At 38.6% G+C, this 22944-nt stretch overlaps 2 protein-coding genes and 1 long non-coding RNA gene across 3 annotated transcripts; all 3 read right to left on the bottom strand.

Moving 5' to 3' along the window:
- Window positions 1–5067: 5067 nt before the first annotated feature.
- Window positions 5068–10530, bottom strand: LOC131942420 (keratin-associated protein 16-1-like). Its single transcript, XM_059302301.1, has 8 exons — window positions 10525–10530; window positions 10263–10389; window positions 9577–9720; window positions 7973–8181; window positions 7299–7437; window positions 6922–7057; window positions 6427–6568; window positions 5068–5655 (listed from the first exon to the last, which is right to left on the bottom strand). The coding sequence occupies exons 1-8, from the start codon at window positions 10528–10530 to the stop codon at window positions 5281–5283; spliced, it is 1278 nt and encodes a 425-aa protein (XP_059158284.1). The 3' UTR covers window positions 5068–5280.
- A 3216-nt stretch (window positions 10531–13746) lies between these two features.
- Window positions 13747–16069, bottom strand: LOC131942295 (uncharacterized). Its single transcript, XR_009386735.1, has 4 exons — window positions 16034–16069; window positions 15702–15714; window positions 14521–14666; window positions 13747–13852 (listed from the first exon to the last, which is right to left on the bottom strand). It is a non-coding gene; the product is annotated as an uncharacterized LOC131942295 (long non-coding RNA).
- A 2801-nt stretch (window positions 16070–18870) lies between these two features.
- Window positions 18871–22514, bottom strand: LOC131942413 (neurogenic locus notch homolog protein 3-like). The gene is made up of 6 exons (XM_059302290.1): window positions 22482–22514; window positions 21770–21782; window positions 21391–21557; window positions 20600–20759; window positions 19935–20128; window positions 18871–19202 (listed from the first exon to the last, which is right to left on the bottom strand). The coding sequence occupies exons 1-6, from the start codon at window positions 22512–22514 to the stop codon at window positions 18924–18926; spliced, it is 846 nt and encodes a 281-aa protein (XP_059158273.1). The 3' UTR covers window positions 18871–18923.
- Window positions 22515–22944: the final 430 nt, after the last annotated feature.

Raw genomic sequence — 22944 nt, 5'->3', positions numbered from 1 at the left:
ATCATACCAGCCAACAACAAATAACCACATTATTATTATTTGGTTAATGATTAGGCTAATTTTTTTTTAATCACTGTTTATAAAAGAAACAAATCAAGCTAGAAACATTATAAGTGAGATGGTTTAGAATAATAACAATGGACCCAGTCTACAATTGATACAATTGCAGGTCTACATAGGGCCTACAGTCTAGTAGTTTACAGTAGGCACCTAGTGTGTAGCTAGTATACTAGTGTGTAGCTGTCCAGAGTTAAGATTCTTAATGCTTTTCCCCTGATAAGCCACGTGTGCTATAAATGACATAACATGACACCGAGGTGAGAAATGGTTGAGGGGAGAGCAGTGGGACTTTCCCCTTTGTTCTCCCTGCTGGGCCCTGAGGGTCAAAATTATATAAGAAATACTATCTCTGTGGGGCTGGGTATCACGGAGGTGAGACATTTTCAGGGGAGGGCAGGGCAGACTCCTCTTTGGTTTTATTGTGGCCTAGATACAGGTGGGGGCAGCGGGCAGCCATCATCAGGGTTGAACGTCAGTATTAATGTGTCTGATTACTTCCCTGCTGGATTATAAGGGTCTTAAATTGTATAGCATGCTACCCAGATTGGTTATTACCCATGGATTATATTAGCCGTTGTAGTGTGGGTTTTGTAGGAGTTAAGTGGTCTCACGTTTGCTACAGTAGATAACCTATAATATATTACTGCATTTGATCAGCTTCGTCTACTTAAACTCTAAACGCAAACGGTATTACTAACAGTATTTTTATTTAGAAATTTCGGCCACATATTTATATTATCCACGAAACTGTCAATAACTGTATAAGGATCTTCAATTCCTATGAGTTCAAGTTTTTTAACATATTTTTCCTTTTCCGCGGGCGCAATTCTTTACATACGGTGAACACGTCCAGCGCTGGTGAACACGTCCAGCGCTGGCGAACAGCTGATTGTGTTTACGTCTGATGTACACCACTGTGGCGGCGGGCGTAGGTATCACGTGATTTAGGTCACGTGTTTGCAAGGACTCTATTAACATTTTTTTAAATATACGGTTAATTTAACTATGAATAAATCAATAAATTAATTAACGTCTTTAAATAAATGTGTGATTAACAGTCTGTCTGCATTAAAAAATTATTCTCCACCTACATACTATTTTACAGCTTTCCAGATAGAGTCGAACATATCACAATAGTCGATCAGGCAAACAAACAAACAAAAAAATAAATATTCAAACATGTAAACAAACTTGACTTTTAGTAGTATACTAGAATACCCGTCATCCGTTGGATAACTGTGGGTTTCGGGGGTCATCCATCAAAAAACATCACGTCTGTCACTCAGAGACATAGCGACCCTTCCTGGCGCCCGGGGACAAACTTTTCGATTTTAACCCCCCCTCCCAAGATTTCAATTTTCAACCCCCCCCCCCTCAAACTTTTGATGTGCACCCCCCCCCCCCCCCCACTCAAACTTTCGATTTGAACCCCCCTCAACCTTTCAATTTATTTTTCCAAACCATTTTGGCGCCCCAACATATGTCCCCCCGCCCCCCCCTCCCCCCTCCACCTCCCCTTCCCCCCCCCGCCTCCCCTCCCGCCCCCCCCCCCCTCCTCGCTACGCTACTGCAGTGTCACTTATCGTCAAAAAAAAAACAGACCCCACTTTCAAAAAATTGTTTTTTATCTTTTAAAAACACCGAAAACACCGATTTCGGACTATCCCTTCATATACTGACTTCATAGGTGACCTACTCAACTCTACTTCACCTGCCCAGTGTCCCGCCAAGTCTCAGACAACATGTTTTTATCGTTTAAAAAACGATTCCAGCCGAGCATGTCTCTGACCACACTATCCTTTCATATGCTTAGGACAAAGAAACAGACAAACTCTACTTCACCAGCCCTGTATCCTGCCAAGTTCAGATAGGCAACTTTATTATTCACATCTAAAAAAAAAAATTGAAAAAAAAAATCATTGATGAATTGGTCTAGAACCTGTGTCACCCACATGAGAGCCGACCTCACTACCAAGTTAGCTATTTACTCGTGACATTACAAGTGAAGTTTTATACTATACTTTGAGTCTCCTTACGCGCATAGATCTAGATCTAACTCTAGTGGTAGTAACTTTCAAATTAAATTTTATCTTAAATTAGCCAAACAAAGATTTATATAAAATAAAGAAGGTCTGAAATTATCTAGATCTAGATAGAATTATCTAGATCTAGTCTAGATTCTACGACTCTTTTGCTTAAGTCTTCTTATGTTAGTTTTTCTTGCTAGACCTAGAATCTAGATCTAATCATTAGCTACGCTTATAGTATAGGCCCGGAGCGAGCATTTCAAAATTACCATATTCCAAACAAAGATTTATATAAAATAATAAAGGTCTAAAATAGTTTAGTATATAGAAAATCATTATTATCTAATTCTAGATAGAAAATTATCTATATTTTAGATCTACGACTGAGCTATATCTAGAGTTTACGTCTATAATTTTGCACACTTAGCGGTATAGAAGCCGCGTATGAATCTTAAGTTATGCAAATAGGCCCCGCATCCAGCATTTCCTAATTAGCATATTTCATAGCTATACAAAAAAAGATTTATATAAAATAATAAAGGTCTAAAATAGTTTAGTATATAGAAAATCACTATTATCTAAATCTAGATAGAATAGAATTATCTATATTCTAGATCTACGACTGGTTTGCTTAAGTCTCTTTTTTTTTTGGATTGTATTTATAATCAATAAATATTTGATTTGACCTAGATTCTAGATCTAGATCTATAAATAAATAAATAACTTTCTTGGACAGATTGTAAATCTAGAGAAATTTATCGTAAAACTAAATGAAAAAGACAGTTGAAAATTGATATAAGTGTTGGAACGTAATAAATACAGCAAACGGACGTATTGTTAAAGTTATGACCGACAGAAAATTAGATTTGATTTGACCTAGATTCTAGATCTAGATCTATAAATAACTTTCCTTCGACAGCTGATCTTTAGATCTAGAGAAATTTATTGAAAAACTAAATGAAAAAAGACAGTTTAAAATTGATATAAGTGTTGGGACGTAATAAATACAGCAAACGGACGTATTGTTAAAGTTATGACCGACAGAAAATTAGATTTAGAACGCGTTAAACTTTTGAATGGGAACACAATTTTCTTCAATAGACGCCGCCATTTTATTGTACTAAAGAGTAAACAAAAACCTGTGACGTCACTATTCCCACAAAGTTTAGTCAAGGTTTTAACATTTTAAAAAAAAATGGGTTATTCTGCGTAGGAATAAATCAATAAATTAATTAACGTCTTTAAATAAATTTGTGATTAACAGTCTGTCTGCATTAAAAAATTATTCTCTACCTACATACTATTTTACAGCTTTCCAGATAGAGTCGAACATATCACAATAGTCGATCAGGCAAACAAACAAATAAATATTCAAACATGTAAACAAACTTGACTTTTAGTAGTATATAGATAGATATACGCATATGTAGCGTACCGTGTGGCCGAGAGGTAGAGTACTAGCTCGTTGAGCTGGAAGTCTCGAGGTCGATTCACGGAACAATTTACTCTTACATTTCACAAAGTGTGTAACGTTTAGCTTTCATGTGATCTTGATGGTTCTTTTTTAACACTAACATGTTTGCGCACATATACTTTAACCAGGAAATTAATTAATTTAGATTAACTTTAGTGCTCGTTCAGCTGAGGTAATTGAATTTTGTGACACTGTATATGTGTAATATGTCGAGTAGATGCCTTATAATCGATACATCGGCCAGCAATGAATCATATAGTTCAGGGGTTCCCAACCCCGTGCCCGCGGGCGCCATGGCGCCCGCCGAACGATTCGTATGTGCCCGCCTCTCACTATTCGACAGAGACAGAATTTTTTTCATAAACATTATTGAAAGGTTGAAGGGGATGGAAATCAAAAGTTTGAGGGGGGGGGGGGGGTGCAAATCGAAAATTTGAGGGGGGGGGGGGGGGGCGAGGTGCAAATCGAAAGTTTTGTCCCCGGGTGACGGGAAGGGTCGCTACGCCTCTGGAAGGAGTTTGTCGATTTAAAATAGATGGTGCCCGCCACCCTACCGATATTTTAGAATGTGCTCTGGAGTACAAAAAGGTTGGGAACCCCTGCTCTAGAGTAATAAAAGGTTGGGAACCCCTGATATAGTTGCTCAATTGAATCAGGTTTTCTAGTAATGGGACATAGGTAAATACCTAGATATTTACATCATGGAGTTCTTGTGAGTTTATATTATAATTTAGGCATTAGAGCGGCCTAGCGGTAAAGAGCTGGACTGCTAACCCGTAAGTCTAGAGTTCGAATCCGCATTCAAGTCTGTAGACTGTCCATGAGTCCACCCAACTCAGATGGGTATCTAACTCGTGTTAGGGAAAGTAAAGGCGGCTGGACATAGTGCTGACCACACTATCTCTTCATATGCCGAGGTCACAGAAACAAGTGAACTCTACTTCACTTGCCCTATAAATCGTCAGGTTTGAAAAAGGAACATTTTTTACTTTTAGCTTGCCAATTGGATATTTAATTTGAACGTTGCATTTTTTTATGTAGAGTTAGAAAACGGGCGAGGCACGATGACACATCTTCTTCTTTATTTTCGTTTTAATTTAGTGTTGGAAGGGATCACCTCCAACACAATTAAGTATACGTGTTATGCGATATAGAGGCCATTGACTCCGATTTCAGCCAGCTTTTCTTTTTTTATTTGTTTCCATAGCCTTTGTCCAACCAAGAAGGAACAACAAGACAGCAGCTGTTTGATTTTAGAGTTGTCTCTCCTAGAAGAGTGGCTGTCCCCAGCTATCGATCCTCATCTGCCCGAGGGTTCGAACTCGAGACTTTTCGATGACATATGATATCTAACTAAAGCTGATGTAGATATTCGTAATAAGAAATGTTTAAAAGTAACATTACTTTCGTTTGTTTTTATATGTGGCGTTTAAACATTTTTGCTCAAAGTAATTCATACTTGTTTTTTAGTGAATAAACAGTAGACAAATTAATTTTTGAGTTTTATACATTACATGAATAGATGAAAGAAGTAACATTTAGTTCAAAATTTTTCGTATAAACCTGCTGTTCATAATTTCTTTTCTATGTTAAGTAACTAAGGCGATGTTACAATTTTCTTCCAAGTATTGATTCTGCCAGCAATTTTACAAATATTTGATTTTTAAAATAGCATTCTGAAAAAAAGGATAATCCATAACAATTTTTATTAAAGTTGACTTAATCATCGCCGTAAAGAGGGCGGCACTTGTAGCTGACCTCCCATGCACATAATCTGTCGTTGCCTTTACATTTCTTGTGTTGAATTTCACACCTGGTTAGTGGGGGGCATGGCAGGGGGCAGGGAGGTCTGACGACGGGCTCAGGGGCGGAGGTACATTGGAACACGGATGAGCAGACGGGCGGGCAGGGGGCGTTCTTGTTGCAGGTCGCAGGCGGGCTGCACGCCAGCAGCTCACGGCATCGTTGTCCGGGGCGGCACCCCCCGCAGGCGTTGTCCGGCACGCACTGGTAGGTGGGGCAGGGGGTGGTGATGCACCGGATGCCGGTGTCGATGCAGACCGTCCCCTGGAGACACCCGCCGCAGAGGTCGACCTGGAATTTTAAGTCACGTGAGATTGTGTAAGTGCTTTGATTAGCTAAACAGGGTTAGGAAAAGTTATGTCTAGGACACATTCCTGAAAGACACTTGCCCGAAGGCCATTTGCCCGAAGGCCGTTGTCCCAAACGGACACTTGCACGAATCGGGCAATTGTCGTATTGCTGCAAGTGTCCATTCGGGCATTTGTCCCATTCGGGCATTTGTCCCATTCGGGCAAGTGTCCATTCGGGCATTTGCCCCATTCGGGCAAGTGTCCATTCGAGAAAACGTCCGGCTGCCCGGAAAAGTTTACTATCAATCTGCAACTAAGAGATTGAAATGAAATCTGAATGTACTCATTGCTTGTTGTTAGTAGGAAGCGTACGGTGTGGCCGAATGGTAGAGAACTAGCTTGCCAAGCAGGAAGTCTCGGGTTCGGTCCCACTACACTAAGTATAGTACGCTAACGTATAATAAACCCAATTAATAACTGACGTATCATTCAAAATGTATTAGCAGATTTGTAGACATACTTTTTTTTTTAACTCGTATATTTCAACCAGGTAAGTAATCAAGTGAAATTTATATTTATAGTCATTAAGCTTACGGAATAGATTGTGTGGATAATTGGTATTAGTAAAATATTCTTGGTTTTTTAAATCATGTAGCAGCAAAATGTATCGATTATTTTCCAATTAGATTAAATCATTCAAAGATAAAAATAAATAACTAAAAGAAACCATCATGTCCTTGGTGTCTGAAAGTAAAAAATGTATTTTTCTTACAGGTCGGCACTCGTAGATGTCACGGCATCCTGTAGGTCTAGGGCTGATGTCAGTTCCAGAAGCACACACGGTTCTGGTCAGTTGACACTGCTGACCAGCTGGGCACGTGCGTCCACACGGGTTCCTAGGCTGGCACTGGTACCTGCGGTTGTAAAATGTGGTTGTGACTAGGGTTGTTAGACTTGAACTTATAGGAAAATGCAACTCCATTTCAATAGCAAATGACACGATTGAAAACTGAAAGATGAAATGATTTACGGAAAGAAAACGGACACAAAAAAATGATGTACAAAGGTGATCTGACTAGGCTTTTCCCTTCTGTTGAATTCATCAGTGCAGAATGAAGTCTCCAATCATTGAATGGCATCAAATGATCTTTATGTCACGTCTGCACTTACCCTTTTGTTGACGTCGTCACTGACCATTTTTTATTGACGTCACCACCTAACTTTTTATTGACGTCATCATCTACCTTACGTTGACGTCATCACCTACCCTTTTGTCGACGTCAGCACACATTTTTCGTCATCCCTGCAGGTCAAACAGGGGTCGGGGGTACACTCGTACCTGACGTACGCGGGGCAGGCCATGCCAGGTGAACAGACAGGTGAAGTCCAGGTGCAGGTGGTACCTGATTAACATGCTCTAATTATTTTTATGTCTTTTACTAATGCGCCATCTAATTTATTTTTGTTTGAATTATCGTAATTTAAGTAATACAACATAAGGATTTAAATTATTTAATAGACCGTCGGTAAGAACTATTTGAGGTTGGTATATTTCTAGGAAAAAAAAAGTTAAACTAATATTGCGCATAGCTCATTGATTTCACGTGTGAGTGTAAAAACCGACAGGGACGATAGGTTACTCACCACGAGGGCAAGGGGTGGGGCAGGTCGGTGCTGGTGGCTGTGGACGAGTACACCGCCTGCCACAGCTCTGGCAGCACTTCTGGTCATCTGGGCAATCAATGTCAAGGTCACACCTTGCGCCACAGGTCAAGTTAGCACCCTGGTAGAATACAGACAAGAATCTTAGCGTAGATGTATGCTCGTTTTTATACGCTTACCTATTGTTTAGATTTTCCATTTTTGAGCTCATATTTTAAAAAATCAAACAATTTCTAAACATTATAATAAAATATTCCATGTTATAATTTAATATATAAGCCACATTTATATAGCTTACCAAAGCCTAATCGCTAACCTTAACCGAAACCAAAACCTTAACTGAATTGTTTATCTTAAATATACCATTATCACATGGAACCGCGTCGCCTAGGCTGCTAACCCGAAAGTCTTGAGTTCAAATCTGGGTCTCAAGTTAAGTAAAGTAAAGACGGCTGGCATAGGGCTGACCACACATTCCCTTCATACGCAGTGTTAAAAAAACACATGAACTCTACTTCATCTTCCCAATGGATTGCTAAAGAGCATTCTTTACTTTACTTGTATACCATTATCACCATACTAACACTACCCTCTCACCTAAGCTACTGTATACAAAATTCACCAAAACTTAAGTCCTAATACCGTGCGATACTCACAACAGGGCATACACCGGGCTTGTCTGGACTGGGTTCGATCCTACCTCGGCAACACGTTCCCTCACCGCGGCGGTCTCCAACACACATGGAGCCTCTAGGACAGTCGCGCTCGTGTCTGCATACCAAAGGGACATAATTCGATGTCGGCGTGGGGCCGTCAACAAGTAACACTTCTGAGTAGCCGCCCTTTCTGCAGTTTCGATCTAGCGCTGATAATGTAAATTTAATAAATCGAAATTTGAAACACTTTACTGTTAAGAAAACGCGTACCTATACGGGGTAGCCTACTTTGTAAGTAATATGTTTAATGTTTAAACTTTAAAATCGATTACAATCATCCAAAGTACTATAAATATTTTCACGTGAGATATTTTATCTGAGATAATTTGTCCACGGTATCACTTGTCCGTGACATGTTTTGTCTAGGATATTTTGTCTGAGATTATTTGTCATGTCACCGGTTGCGGCCTTGTGCTCAGAGTTTCTTCCAGGCATCTCTTCGGGGGGGGGGGGGGGGGGGGGGGGGGGTCAAGCCCCCCCCCCCCCCCCCCGAATTTTTTTTACCGCCCCCCCCCCCCCCCCGAACAAAATGAAATTTATATAATTTATATAGAAAATATAAACTTTTAACAGTGTCCGCCCCCCCCCCCGAAGAAAGTCTACCGCCCCCCCCCCCCCCGAAAATTTCAAGTGCCCCCCCCCCCCCCCCGGAGAAAAAAGTCTGAAAGAAACACTGCATGTGCTCCACAAAGAATAAAGCGGATTAAGTCAAGCAAGTAAATATCGCATGGCAACACATGTCAGACAAAATTATTGCAGGAACATCCCTCAGAGAAATTATCTTTTAGACAAAATAATCCATATGCTACATTGAATATCCTTGAGATCCTGCATTTTGTAGCAACATAGATTGTATTTGATTTCAACGTTATTTCCCCCCCCCCATCTCCATGCTTTCCCATTTGAAGCTACCACATCTCAGAACTATCAGCACAAGACCATACCCTTAACTTATACTTATACCCTTAACTTATACCATTAACTTATACCCTTAACTTATAATTTTAACTTATAGCTAAAATAAATAATTGATTATTTTCGATCATCAAATCTTTACCGTTAATCGATAAAAAACAAGGCTTTTTAAAAAAAAATTCATGATCTTATTCCACAACACTTTAATTAAATAGATCAGCGAACGTTACACTTTTTACATGACATAACAACAGACTATTCACTTTTAACGTGATATAACAAGCAGACGTTACACTTTAAAGATGACGTAACAAACAGACGCATGACATAACAAGCAGACTTTACATGTTTAACATGACATAATAAGCAGACGGTACACTTTAAACATGACATAAGCAGACGACACACATTTAACAAGACATAAACACCTTTCACCTAACAAGCAGACGTTAAAACTTTAACATGACATAAGCAGACGTTACACTTTAAACATGACAAAAGCAGACGATACACTAAACATGACGTAACAAGCAAACGCTCCCAGTTTCAGACAGCCGACGAAACACTGACAACCTGACACATAACAGACGACCCTCACGCCCAGGACTCGTGTCACGTGATCTACCTACATGCATCAATCAGGCTGGAATTGACACACTGGACAGTCGGCTCACACGTCTGACACTTGTATACCACGCGACACACGGTGGTCGCGCTACATTTGATGAACAGGCAGGGGTTCTCAATATCCACACGTGGGGGGTTGGGGGTGACTGGGGGAAAGAACAATAGTTTTATTTTTATTTTTTGCTCATGATCTAAATAATAATCTTACAATATTATTTTCTCGGCTGTGGAATTAATATATCTAGAAATAACATCTTTTTTAGCCGTCTGTAGGGCTGGTAAGTAGGTCATCAACAAGTTCTACGGCTCAATAAAACCTGTATGAGCCATATAACTGATTCAGGGGGGCGACACCAAGGCAAAAAATAGCAAAATAAATGGAGAAAAACTTGAGTGGGGATGCAAATTGAAAGTTTGAGGGGGGAGGGGTGGTGCAAATCGAACGTTTGAGGGAGGGGGGGGGGGGGGTAAAAAAATCGAAAGTTTGAGGGGGAGGGTGCAAATCGAAAATTAATTTGTCCGCGGGTAGGGTCGCTACGCCTCTGGGGGGTGACACCATTAAGTGCCGCACCGGGTGACACCCGACCTTGCTACGCCACTGAGCTTAGCTGTTAGCTGAGCAATGTTAAGTGACAGAGACGTGTCGATCTAATCAAACAATGGATTAGAGCCACAAGATTTCACTCACCAGGTGAACGTCTGGTGCAGAGAAATCCCCCACAGGCACTGGGGCAACACAGCTCGTCTTTAGCACAGTCCGCATCACGTGAGCAGAACACACCGCCACAAACACTAACCGTGTCGTTCTTGATCGTCTGGAGGTAAAAGTTCAGGAGGTTAAAGTTCGACGATTAGATAATCTTGTTTTAGTTAAAGTTCGGAACTAGTTTGTAAAGTAATGTTATAGCGACAACCATAAAAGTCAGATTACACATGGGACATAAGTATACATTCATTTATGAAGTCTGCGGTGCATACATTTTACTCGGTAATCAAATTAGAAATTTCGCACTGGTGATGTAGTGATCGTTTTTCGCAACTATATTTTATTTTAGACGAATTTTCAAAAGTATTGATTCTACAGTATGCTAAACCATAAAAAGAAAAAAAAAGAAAAACGAAAATCATCTGAATCTCTTGAAAGCTAAATGCACAGAAACAGTTATGTGTTTTATAATGTCTTTAAAATATGAAACTAACTGAGATACTTTTATTTACTTTAAAATACTTTATTAGTATTTAATCAGGTTTGCGTGTAGTATGTAAAGAAAACTATATGTTAAAAAACCGTATGCTCTCGATAAATCGCTACCACTCCATTTAACATTATGGATTTATAGGCTAATTCCTACAAGTGAAAAAAGAAGGCAAAAACAAAGTTTTAAAAAGACGTTTTATATTTAACATGTGACGATACATTTTTTTTCAATTCTATTTGTTAGTTTTTAAATATTACTGTACATTCAAATAGGAATTTATGGTAATGGGGATTAACCAGTTTTGCTTGAATGTACTGTTACATAATGATCAGTTTCAGTATGCTTAATGAGACGACATTTAACATGACAAAATTCACGACAGACGTTGACAGTAATCCAGTAGGTCTAACATTTTTTTAAGTTTGTTTCTTCAACACGTAAGTCTACGATTTGAAGCCATTGGGATCTCTAAACTTTAAAATCTGCCATCATCACTATCTATGTTCTCGTTTGTGCCCACGACACATGAGGCAGATGATGTGGAGTTTATCTGTTTCATCGGCATACAAGGGGATAGTGTGGTCAGCAGTATGCCCAGGCGCCTTTCTTTCCTTAACATACGTTAGATGCCCATAAGAGCTGGGTGGACTCAGAGACGCTTTACTTATTTGAGCCCGGATTCAAACAAGAGACTTTCGGGTCAGCAGTCTAGCACTCTACCGCTAGGCCACGCCATCCCCAAAAACGTCCCATAGTAATTACCAATAGTTATATGTAAAGCCAGATATCGACGAGTCAAATCTGCTTACCGGACACCTGCTGTTGGGTGGAGTTATAGGTGTTTGGCACCTGTCACCTGTGTAACCAGGTGGGCAGACGCAGTAGGGGGCGTCGGCTGGGGCGGTACAGTACCCCCCATTGTAGCACTTCACAAAGTAGCAGGGATCACGGTTGTCTAGTGGCGGAATATAACAATCGTACATTACAATAGAAGTACTACTTTAAAACAAAAAATTACATCTTAAAAATAAATATTGTAGGATTTTAAAAATAAAAAAAAAAATTAAATACGTACATTCCATTAACCGATAATAGCTAAGCTTAATAGGAAATTAATAAAGTAAACTTTTTAAAATGTTAGGCCTTCTATACCTACATTCACAGTTAGTACCGAAGAATCCAGGTGGGCACCTGCATGTAGGTACATCAGTAGGTGCTGTACAGGTACCCCCGTTTTGGCAGACAAAGGTTTGACAAGGATCTCTTGAAACTGTAGATAATATGTACGTTGTAATGGAAGTTGTATTGAGCCACACCTCACCGAAATGTGTAAGTGTATTTGTTTTTCCCACGTTTTCTTTAACTTGCTTTCTCTGTGTGTTTATTTGTTTGTCTTTCCAATCAAATCTTGCGATCGAAATTTCTGGCACTTCCCAGTTAGCTAGCGCGCTGAAATTTTCAGGGAAGCTTTCTTTTGGATGACCATTGAATATTCAATTGTTATTATTACTAAATTGATCAATGGAAACATTTTATTGAGCATTTTAGACCGCTATATAATCTATATATATAATTCTCCTCTGCTAGCCATTAGAAAAAAAACCAGCGACGCGTACCTCGCGCGCAGTGAAGCGAACGATCACATGTCGCCACAGGCTTAGGGGCAGAGAATTTAGCTTGAACCGAGTTTAAACTTACAGGAGGTAGGCCAGTTTGGGGGAGACGATATGGTCGAGTGGTTGGGCACACGATTGCTATCCCACTCGACACGGGTTCAAATCTATGTGTTCTAGTCAGTAACGTATTCAAACAACGTGTTTTTTACGAGTTGTCTTTTTACGAGTTGTCTTTTTACGAGTTGTCTTCGTTTACCCAAAAAAAGTGAAAAGATAAAATCGATAGCAAGATTTTAATGCAAACAAACAGACAAAGACTAAAAAGTAGAAAATAATAATCATTAAAAAAGTTTTAAAAAACCCACGTTTTCTGATTGAACTAAAAAGTAGAAAATAAATGCTATAGGCCCTACATCACAATAATGCAAGCGATCACTCTACTATAAGCGAGCAAAAACGTGGGGCGCCGTGATTTTCTTACAGTTTCTAATACTGTTGACTCTCTACAAGCTCCCTAATAAAAGTCAATAGTATTATCTAATCAATAGTAATATAACTTTTACTTCGGCGCCCCACGTTTTTGCTCGCTTATAGTAGAGTGATCGCTTGCATTATTGTGATGTAGGGCCTATAGCATTTATTTTCTACTTTTTAGTTCAATCAGAAAACGTGGGTTTTTTAAAACTTTTTTAATGATTATTATTTGGTAAAAGTTGTTAGAGTTTGTTAAATACGTGGATGTAAATTTGCAAAAAGTAAATATTCCGCTTAAGACCTAGATGTTCATTGTACATATGAAGTAGAGATAATTTGTTTCAAGACCTCTGCACATGAAGGAATAGTGTGATAATACCTATGTTCACCTGCCTTTAATTTCTTCAACGTGAGTTAAGTACGTATCAGGGATGGGTGAACACTCTGTTGACATGTAGCCGGTAACGAACTCGAGACTTTCGGGTTAGCACGCTAGCATTTAACCGCTAGACCACGCCGTACCATGTTTTTAACATAAGTTTCTATAGCATATTGTAGCATATTCTAAACAACAGAAGTAGACTACAAACTACGGCTTTCATCATCGTCATCATCATCATCATCATCATCATCATCATCATCATCATCATCATCATCATCATCTTCATCATCATCATCATCATCATCATCATCATCAACATCAACATCATCATTCCTTTGTGGCCCCTGGGGAGCAAAGGGCTCCAGCCACACATCTCCAGCGGACTCGGTTTTGGGCTGCCCCCTTTATCTGTGCCCATGTGAGCCCAGCTGTTTTCGCCTCTTCTTCAACCGTTCTTTTCTACGGCTTTAGTGAGGGCGAATAACAACTCACCAGGAAGAGGCTCTGAGCAGACCTTGTCCCCACACTTATTCCTGCAGCATTTTTGTGTGCCCCTACAGTTTCTGTCGCTGTGGCATAACGTCCCTCTACACAGGATGTCATGGACCTATGATGTAAGTAATTAAACTCATAAGTTGTTCAGTAACTTTATAAACTACTTGTTTCCATATTCACTATTAATTTGATGGTTGTAACATTTTGAAAAAATACTGTATATATTCAGACATCGTAATGTAATACAGTTTCACACACATATTTGAGTTTATTTAACACTTGTTACAACAGGACATGGCCTAGCTACATGAAAACAGGCTAATAAAGAAACAATAATAGTCTTATCGTGTTCAAATGAATCGAGTTGAAAAACCAAACCCTTTACCCAGCCCCCCTCCCCCCTACCACCAAGCCAAACCCCCATAAGGCCTACCATCACAAAACTACTGACAGTAGCTTTGGTCATCAAAAAAAGTACCAGAATTCCAGAAATTCTCTAACGATACTCTTTAACCAGGTGCGAATAAATAGAGGGGTAGGGGGGGGGGGGACGCTAGAAAAATGGGTTGGATAATATCTAAATAATAATGGACAGCTACTCAAGTGAAAGTTCACACCACACCATACTCAATGTCGACTGAGATCGGGTATAAACAAACTCAAATAAATCCAATACATGTTTTATATAGTAAATAGAAGACAACTAAACATTGAGAAGAGAGTGGCACATTCCCTGCAATGGCGATTTCCTATGTAAACAGACAACATGAATTCACTTACCGCTGGACACAGGCCAGGTTTCACGTCTACGACCGTCTCACACCGCTGGCCAGTGAAGCCTGCAGGACATTGACAGTAGGGGGCGTCAGCCGGGGCGATGCAGAACCCACCGTTGTAGCACCTGTACCGGTAGCACGGGTCGTAGACTGCAGGAAACGTACAGGTATTAAATCCAAATGTGTACTTCTAATGATACCGATAAGGTGTTATAAAGCTATCTTTACACTAAAACTTACCTTCCTTTTGTCAGAAAAAAAAGACTTCTCGTTACTATTTAGCACTGCTCTGCCGACAATCCACCAAATACAGAGGCGTAGCGACCCTTCCCGGCGCCCTGGGACAAACTTTCAATTTGGCACCCCACTTGGGAGCAAATTTTCAAATTACACCCCACACCATCAAATTTTCGATTTGACCCCCTCCCCCCCTCAAACTGCAAAAATGCAGCTAAAATGACATTTTAATTTGCTTTTACAACCCCCTAAGGTCGGCGCCCGGGGACATATGTACCCCCTGCCCCCCCCCCCCCCCCCCCATCGCTACGCCTCTGACCAAATATAAAGAAAAATCAAATGGCTCTATATATTGTTTTCATTAATAGTCTTTTAACCTTGAACAAATAAAAGACAATTTTTGAAACCTTAATAATAATTTTTACGAAGTGACTGTTCGGAAAAAGCGTTTAACCCCAAGCGCCCTCAGGCCGGCAGAAGATGCAAAACTCAACGACTTAAATAGCTGCGCAATCGGCTCATATTTAATACTATAAACAGCTGCGCAATGGAATCAATTCATTCTTTTATAGATGAGCAATAAGATCAAATTGATTCATTTGACAAAACTATCTGTACCGTGTGCGTGTGGCCGAGCGGTTAGAGTTCTAGTCTATAAGTTAAGTATAAAATATTTGTTTAATATCTATGTTAATAGCCTATTTAAATCTATGTATCGTGTTAATCCCTGTCATATTAAGACCAAAAAAAGGTTAAAACAGTGACAATATAGATGTTAAGAAAAACCAGGTACTTGTAGGGCTATGCTCATGCGCATCTTTTTCTTGCGAGAATCGGCTTAAGTTTTAAGGTCAGTTTAATTCTTGGCTACGTGTCTAAATCATTTTAAGTGCATCCGTTTCAACATTAATGTAATTGTGTATAGCTTTGATGACACAAATTACTTACTGTTACCGCCTGCCTGTTAAAAAAAAACAATTGTAAATAAGTCTACATTTTTAAATTTTGTAACTATCAACTAAAATAATTAAAATAAATTAATTATGTATTTCTAACATTATGTTCTATATATTGAAAGTACAGAGAATCTTATAAATAACAAAGTGTCAAGTAGATTTTAAATACATCAAGGTTTACCAACAAGCCATTGACACGCCATCCCTACCAGAAAGACTGAATACAGCGAGTAATGTCCATCACTTAGGACACACTAGTGGACACACTAATGGACACACTAGTGTACACACTAGTGGACACACTAGTGTACACACGAAACTCACCTCTATAAGAAATATTTCCGTGACCAGCGTTAGTAGCTGAAAGAAAAATTGTAAACTACTCTAAAATATGTTTACAATTAATAATAGGCGTCTTTAAAGGGAGGTAAGCAAAAATGTCTGATCCTTTTATAGACTACATCACACAATTAAGCAATGATTTGTATAACTCATTAGCAAACTTTTTTTTTCTATTTTTTTAAATGTTAGACTCAATACATTTTCTCCAAATTAATTGAAATTTTTATCGTAAATTAAAATATGTCACTTACAGCTGCATTAAACACACGGAGAAAGAAAGTCATCTTTCTTTTTGAAATATTTGTTATTCTCCTCGTCTATTTGCTTGTTGAAAGAAAATAAAATTAGCTGTTTTGTTTTTAATTTATTTTTAAACTAAAAAAAAAATTTAAACTAACATTTAAAAAAAAAATGTTATTAAAACTATCAGATCTAAAAATAATTCCAAAAACAAGTATTCTCCAATATTCCAAAATCTCCTATTCCAAAAATCATGTTTAGATTGATAACAAATGTTGTACCGGAAGAGATGAACGTAACCTTTGACTTACAGAACGTACAAGGGAAAGGACTGGGGGACAGCACTTCCCTGTGTAAAACAGTCGGGCTCCACACCAGCTACAGGACAGTTCACATCTGACGGCGCAGATATATGTATTCGTGGTGTATATCTAGGAGGGATTTCCAGTCCTTGAACTGCCGTCGGACGAAGACAAATGGTCGCAACAATCAAATTGTCTTTAGAGATTAACTATAGTTTGTTTAGGGATGACGCATGTTTTTTTTACGATATTTGAAACAATGATTCAAATGTAGATACCGCCCCCTTACATTACATTACCAATGCCTAAATATCTATACAGCTTGTTATTTTTTAAGAGCTTTCGTCCATTTTATCAATTCAAATCGAAAATTATATTTACGTATAATAAGGTGTACAGAAGTTGGTGTGTATATTCGTTACAAAGAAAAAATACGAGTGCACCTGTTTACCTGTGGGCTACTGTTTGTTCTATGGCAGGGGTCGGCAACCTTTTGAAGCGAAAGAGCCAAAAGTTACAATTTTCAAAATTTCCCTCGTTTTAAAGAGCCACTAACATTTTTTTATTTCAAATATTTTTTTTTTTTTATTAAGATTATTAGTATTTGTTCAAGGAGCTGGAGAGCCGCATCTAGATATCAAAAGAGCCGCATGCGGCTCGCGAGCCGCAGGTTGCCGACCCTTGTTGTATGGTAAGAGAGTTGGTACAATTTTAGACTAACTTATTATTGTATGTAATCAAGTATGTTTTGTGTTTTTTTTAATAAACATATGCCCCCCCCCCCCCCCCCCCGCGCGACATCGTTTATGTTATGCGAAGTTACCAAATAAATTAAGTTTTATGAAAAGTTGAACTGGATATTTTGGGAACTAATTAGAATGAACTGCTGCTCACCATTTTAAATTGGGTGGTTTTATCTAAGAAAATTTACGTATTTGAAAACTGCTGTGATAGTGGTGGTGGAGTGGAGGGGGGGGGGGGTTGGACACGGAGTGCACCTGAAACTTTAGGAAGGCGGACATAGGCGAATGTATATGAATTTGATATATAAATAATACCTTTTGTTAAATCGTATTATTTGCTTTCCTTAAAAAAATGTAAAACATAATTAAGAAAAAAAACGGTAATAAACTAATGTAACACCTCAAACAGTATGACTTCATTTGATTACAAGTATATAAAAAAACCTACTAGGGCAATGTAAGATCAATATGTGTCAGATGAAGGCCTATATCTGTCACAACCTGCGGGCCCCTTTACATCATGACTAGCTATTTATAGAATATCTATCATTGCTCAGTGTCGTGTTTTTCTGTAGGTGTGGAGCGGGGGGGGGGGGGGCGGGGTGGAGGGGGAGGGGGGGGGGGGGACAGCCACTCTTCTAGGAGAGACAACTCCAAAATTAAACAACTGCTGCCTTGTAGTTTGTTCGTGGTTGGACAAAGGCTATGGAAGCAAATCCAAACAGAAAAGCAGGCTGAAATCGGAGTCAATGGCCTCAATGGCGCATAACGTGTTGACACGTAACGCTTAATTGTGTTGGAGGCGTGGTCGAGTCGGCAAAAAAGCTCATGGTTGATAAATTCGAACAAAGTCTCGAGTTCAAACGCACTGGCAGATAAATCTCGATCCCCTTCAACACTAATAATTAAGAACGAAGAAGAAGAAGACCCACAACAAATGAGGTAAAAGTTGTAAATCAGGTTTAATCTATAATTAATCCACACAGTCTAATAGTAAGTGCACCAAATGTGACACTACGATGATTAAAACAATGGTGCATTCGTAATCAGCTGTAAAGAACCGAACCTGTATTGTATCTTTAATGACAGACAAATGAACACAATCAACAAGTGTATGTTTTAAATAAAGGAAGTGTTTATTATTATAAACTGTTTTACATCAAACTGGTCATGGAACACAATATAAAGCAGAAATTGATTTTATATGTAATATTTCTGATTTGTATTATTTATTATGTATTTATAATTCCTTAGTTTTACATTATTATTTCGAAATAAAACATTGCATACGCGCATGTGATTTTCAGTTTTGACTATTTAATAATTGACAAAATTGTCTCCTTTCCTCTGATCAACGTGTTAGCACTTGCATGACAATTGTAAATAGTACATTGTTCTCGTGATTACTAAAATCTATTATTCGTTAGATCTAGTCACAAAATAAAATCAAAGTTTACTTAAGAATTTTTAATTCATGTTTTTCTTAGGATTGGTAACTCCCATCTTCTACACAATAATTGTTGCGGTCTTTTTATGCCCCTTGGTCTTGACTTCGGCCCATCACGAGGTTATGTCCCTTGGGTCAGTCTATATCATGGTGTGTACCATCTCTGGCATACACGTACTGATAGGTTTGCAGTTTGGTGGCTTGACGCAGGGGCCTTCACTCATGAAACACGGGTTGAAGCAGGGAGGGTAGTAGGTCTGGCATGTTTGCCCATGGGGGCAGCCGCCACACGCGTCCTTAGCCACACACGTGTGGCGAGGGGTGTCGTCCCCGTGGTGTGGTGTGTGGGTGTGGGTGTTGGTTCCGTTAGACGGGACACAGATTTGGTTCTGGGGACAGCCTCCACATGGATCGGTTGGCTAGAAATGGAGAACAATAACAGGTCAGATAAAAAACAATTGAACTTTGAATGTCTAACTCCGAGGTAATTTAGATTTTTAGTAAACTTTAGGAACATTGTAGGTTTTTTTATTTGAAAAATAATGAATTTGGGCTACCTTTGCGAACTGATTTTATATTTAGGTTAAAAGTTTCCCTTTCAAACCTGACGGTCTATGGGGCAAGTGAAGTAGAGTTCACTTGTTTCTGTGACCTCGGCTTATGAAGAGATAGCGTGGTCAGCACTATGCCCAGCCGCATTTACTCTCCTTAACGTGAGTTAGGTACCCATCAGAGTTGGGTGGACTCAGGGTCGGTCTGCTGACTTTAACCGGGATTCGAACTCGAGACTTACGACTTAGCAGTTCAGCTCTCTACCGCTAGACCACTCCGTCCCAGTATAATTAGGTTACCTAGGGGTAACTAGCATTTTTAATCTACTTTTTGTGAAGACGGATGATTTTAGGCTTGCATGTGAATATTGTGGACAGAAGCCTAATTTTTCGTAAGGAAGAAAGTAAATTTTAAACTTGCTTTTGGACACACTGATGTATTAAGTTGTATTTGGGAAACAATGTAGGCAACACGTATAAAATGTCTGGACGATGAATAGTATCAGGTTTATCATCAAACATTCATGTCTGCTCTCAAATCAAAACTCAGAGCAAGCCGCAGACTATCAGCAACATACCAGCAGTGTTCCAAAAACTTACCATCACACACTGAAACTCGTGCCCGCACATGAAATCAAACGGCGGCCGTTGTGGTACTGTGGGGCATTTGGACACCTCACGGCACTGTTGTGTTGGTGGGCAGTTGGCGCAGGCGCCGGGCACACAGGTGGGCACTGTTGCGTCACACTGGAACCCAGGTGGACATCCGGTCGGCCTCAGAGCGCAGATGTAACCTGCGGTTAAGATAGATTTAGTCATTATACATTGCGACAAGATGGAATCAGTCATTATAAACTGCAGTCAAGATAGCATCAGTCATTAAAAACTGTAGTCAAGATAGAATCAGTCGTTATAAACTGCAGTTACAATAATAGCTATCATTAGAATGTCAAAAAAGTGCCTGGGGATTTAGTAAACAACATGTTGGTTACAATTTGTACACGAAACTGAAAGACCCATCGGCACATACAGACACAGTCGTTCAGAACGTATCGACAAGGCTATGAAACGGGCAGTGAATTAAGGCGGGCATGACCTACTTACAGGGCACTAAGGCGGGCTTAATCTACTGATAGGGCACTAAGAAAGGCAAAACCTACTAAGAGGGTACTAACTGGCAGGTCACTTACTCGGGCAGATCCTATACACAAGGTACTGAGACGGACATAACCTACTAGCATGACACTGTGACTGGAAGAACCTACCGACAGGGCACTGGACGTGGCACTGTGGTTGTTTAGCAACGTGAGGTCTAGTGCAGACGTTCTCCCCACAGCTCTGCAGACAACACTTCTCTTCTGCTGGACAGTCCGAGTCTATGGAACATGGAGCGCCAAGACAGGGTTCTCCGGGGTAAGTTGTTACCTGTGGGGGTGGAGAGGGGTGGGGGGCGAGTAAAACTTTATACTTATTGTAATAGTAAATCGGCGTAGAGACGAAGTATGTAGGACTGTGCGGAGCATAGATGTACATTGATGTTATCATTTGGTGTCGTCGTAGGCTACTTATAAAACATGTTGTATATAGATTTAACATTGAATCACTCAATATCCTAGGATTGCTCTTCAACTCACTCTATGAAATTATAACTTGGGTTGACAGTTTTTAATAAGTTGTTTTAAAGCTGAGAATAGAGACGTATTGCCATTTCTCTCAGGGCCGGGCAAGATTTAGCAAGGGGAACAAACTACACAGTATAACTATACTAAAATAAAATGTTAATTTTAAGTTTAGAAAGTAGTTACGATGGCGACTAAAATATGTAACGTTTTAGCCGAGAATTGGGTTTAATTTAGGTAGTGTTATATTTTATTTTTAAATCCAACTCTTAAAAATCGTTGTTTTTTTGGGGTTTTTTTTTTTGTAGTGCAGAAAAACATTACCGTTTCTGAATTTATCTTGCTGTAGAAACAATGTAGTTCTCGTTTTGTTTATTTATTAGCATTAAACCAACCTATGCTACGATAATTACAATGTTTAATATATTCAGACTGACCTGTGGGCAAGTTCCAGGTTTGCTGATCGTGTTGGTGCCAACCTCACATCTCTCGCCCTCAAACCCAGGTGGGCAGGTGCAGTAGGGTACGTCAATCAGGGCTGTACAGGTGCCGCCATTGTAGCAGAGGAACCCGGTGCAAGGGTTTTGTGTGGGGTCATGTGGATCTGTAAAATGGTGCAACCAATCATTCACGTGTTTTATGCAGGTTTTAGGGCTTGTTTACAAAGTTGCCTTCGTTAAATTTTCAATCAAAAATTTTAATAAAAAGACCTAATATGTAAAACTTATAATTTGCTAGCTTTCGAATTATGCTACTTTACGCAACAGTGCATGTTATAGTGTAACTGAATTATTTTTTAAATAGATCAAAACTTACGCAGTTGAATGCCCTGTAGAATATATGAAAAAATTAATATGATTAAAAAAAGTAAATTTTCTGTTCTAAAAGTTTAAACGAGTTCATACATAATTTAACATTTTAAAAAAATTATATTTTGAATAAACTATTTACAACGTTACTGTGGACATGTAAATAGATGTGTAATAGTTTTTTTTAAAAACATTTTCAGATGTATGAAACTTTAAGAAGTTATTATCACGTGTTTCTTCATGAAAGTCTATCCAAATCATTTATAAACCATGACTGATGAATTCTCTTTACCTGTGTTGATGGTGTAAGGAACAACACACAGACAGCCTACGAAAAAAAGGAAAGGATAAGAAATAATCGATATAACCAATAAATATTACAACTACACAGGGTAAAATTTACAATTATTTATTTATGTTTTTTACGATATTAAATAAGAATAACAATTTTTTTAGAAGATCCTTCCGTCTGTTTTATTTAATATTGCTAATACACTAAACAAAATATAGCCTATAAGTAATGTAAAATAAGGATATATACATTTCTATTCGAAAATTAAATAAGAATAACATTTTTTTTTTCAGAATAGCCTTCAGTCTATTTTATTCAATATTATTATTACACTAATAAAAACAACAAAAAAAGCTTGTAAGAAATGTAAACTATATACATTTTGTATTAAAATAATTGTTATACAACGTGAGGTTTTCACACCTACCGAGAAGAATGTAAACACACAGCTAAACTCCATGATCCTGAAAAAACACATGTGTTGAGATGTAATGATAACGTATGTATTCCTTAGAACATAACAATACAATTATAGTCAATTTGCTAATTTAATTGCTAATTAAAAATTAAATAATTTTAATCACTAAAAATTACATTTTAAAAAAAAACTATTGTTTTTACAAACCAGAATTTTTTAGTGTCGTATTAACACCAATAGGAAAGACGTAATTTAACGAAACAATTCAACATTTATATACTTAGCTATAGCAGGCAATTTATGGAAATGACGTATGGTAATTTAGCTTTAAATTAGCAGCAGGTAGGAAACAATAAGGATTACGTCATGACTAATTACTAATTGGACATTGAAATTATTTCACAAGTTCCGCGTTTCCTTCCTGCTTGCATTATTAATGAGAAACAACAATTTGTCTCAATTTGAGAGAGCG

The sequence above is a fragment of the Physella acuta genome, unplaced genomic scaffold (assembly GCF_028476545.2).
Source record: "Physella acuta isolate Inbredline_101_S28 unplaced genomic scaffold, ASM2847654v3 ptg000035l, whole genome shotgun sequence".
Classification (NCBI taxonomy): domain Eukaryota; kingdom Metazoa; phylum Mollusca; class Gastropoda; family Physidae; genus Physella; species Physella acuta.
The sequence above is the reverse complement of the archived record's forward strand: the minus strand, read 5'-3'. Positions and strand labels throughout refer to the sequence as shown.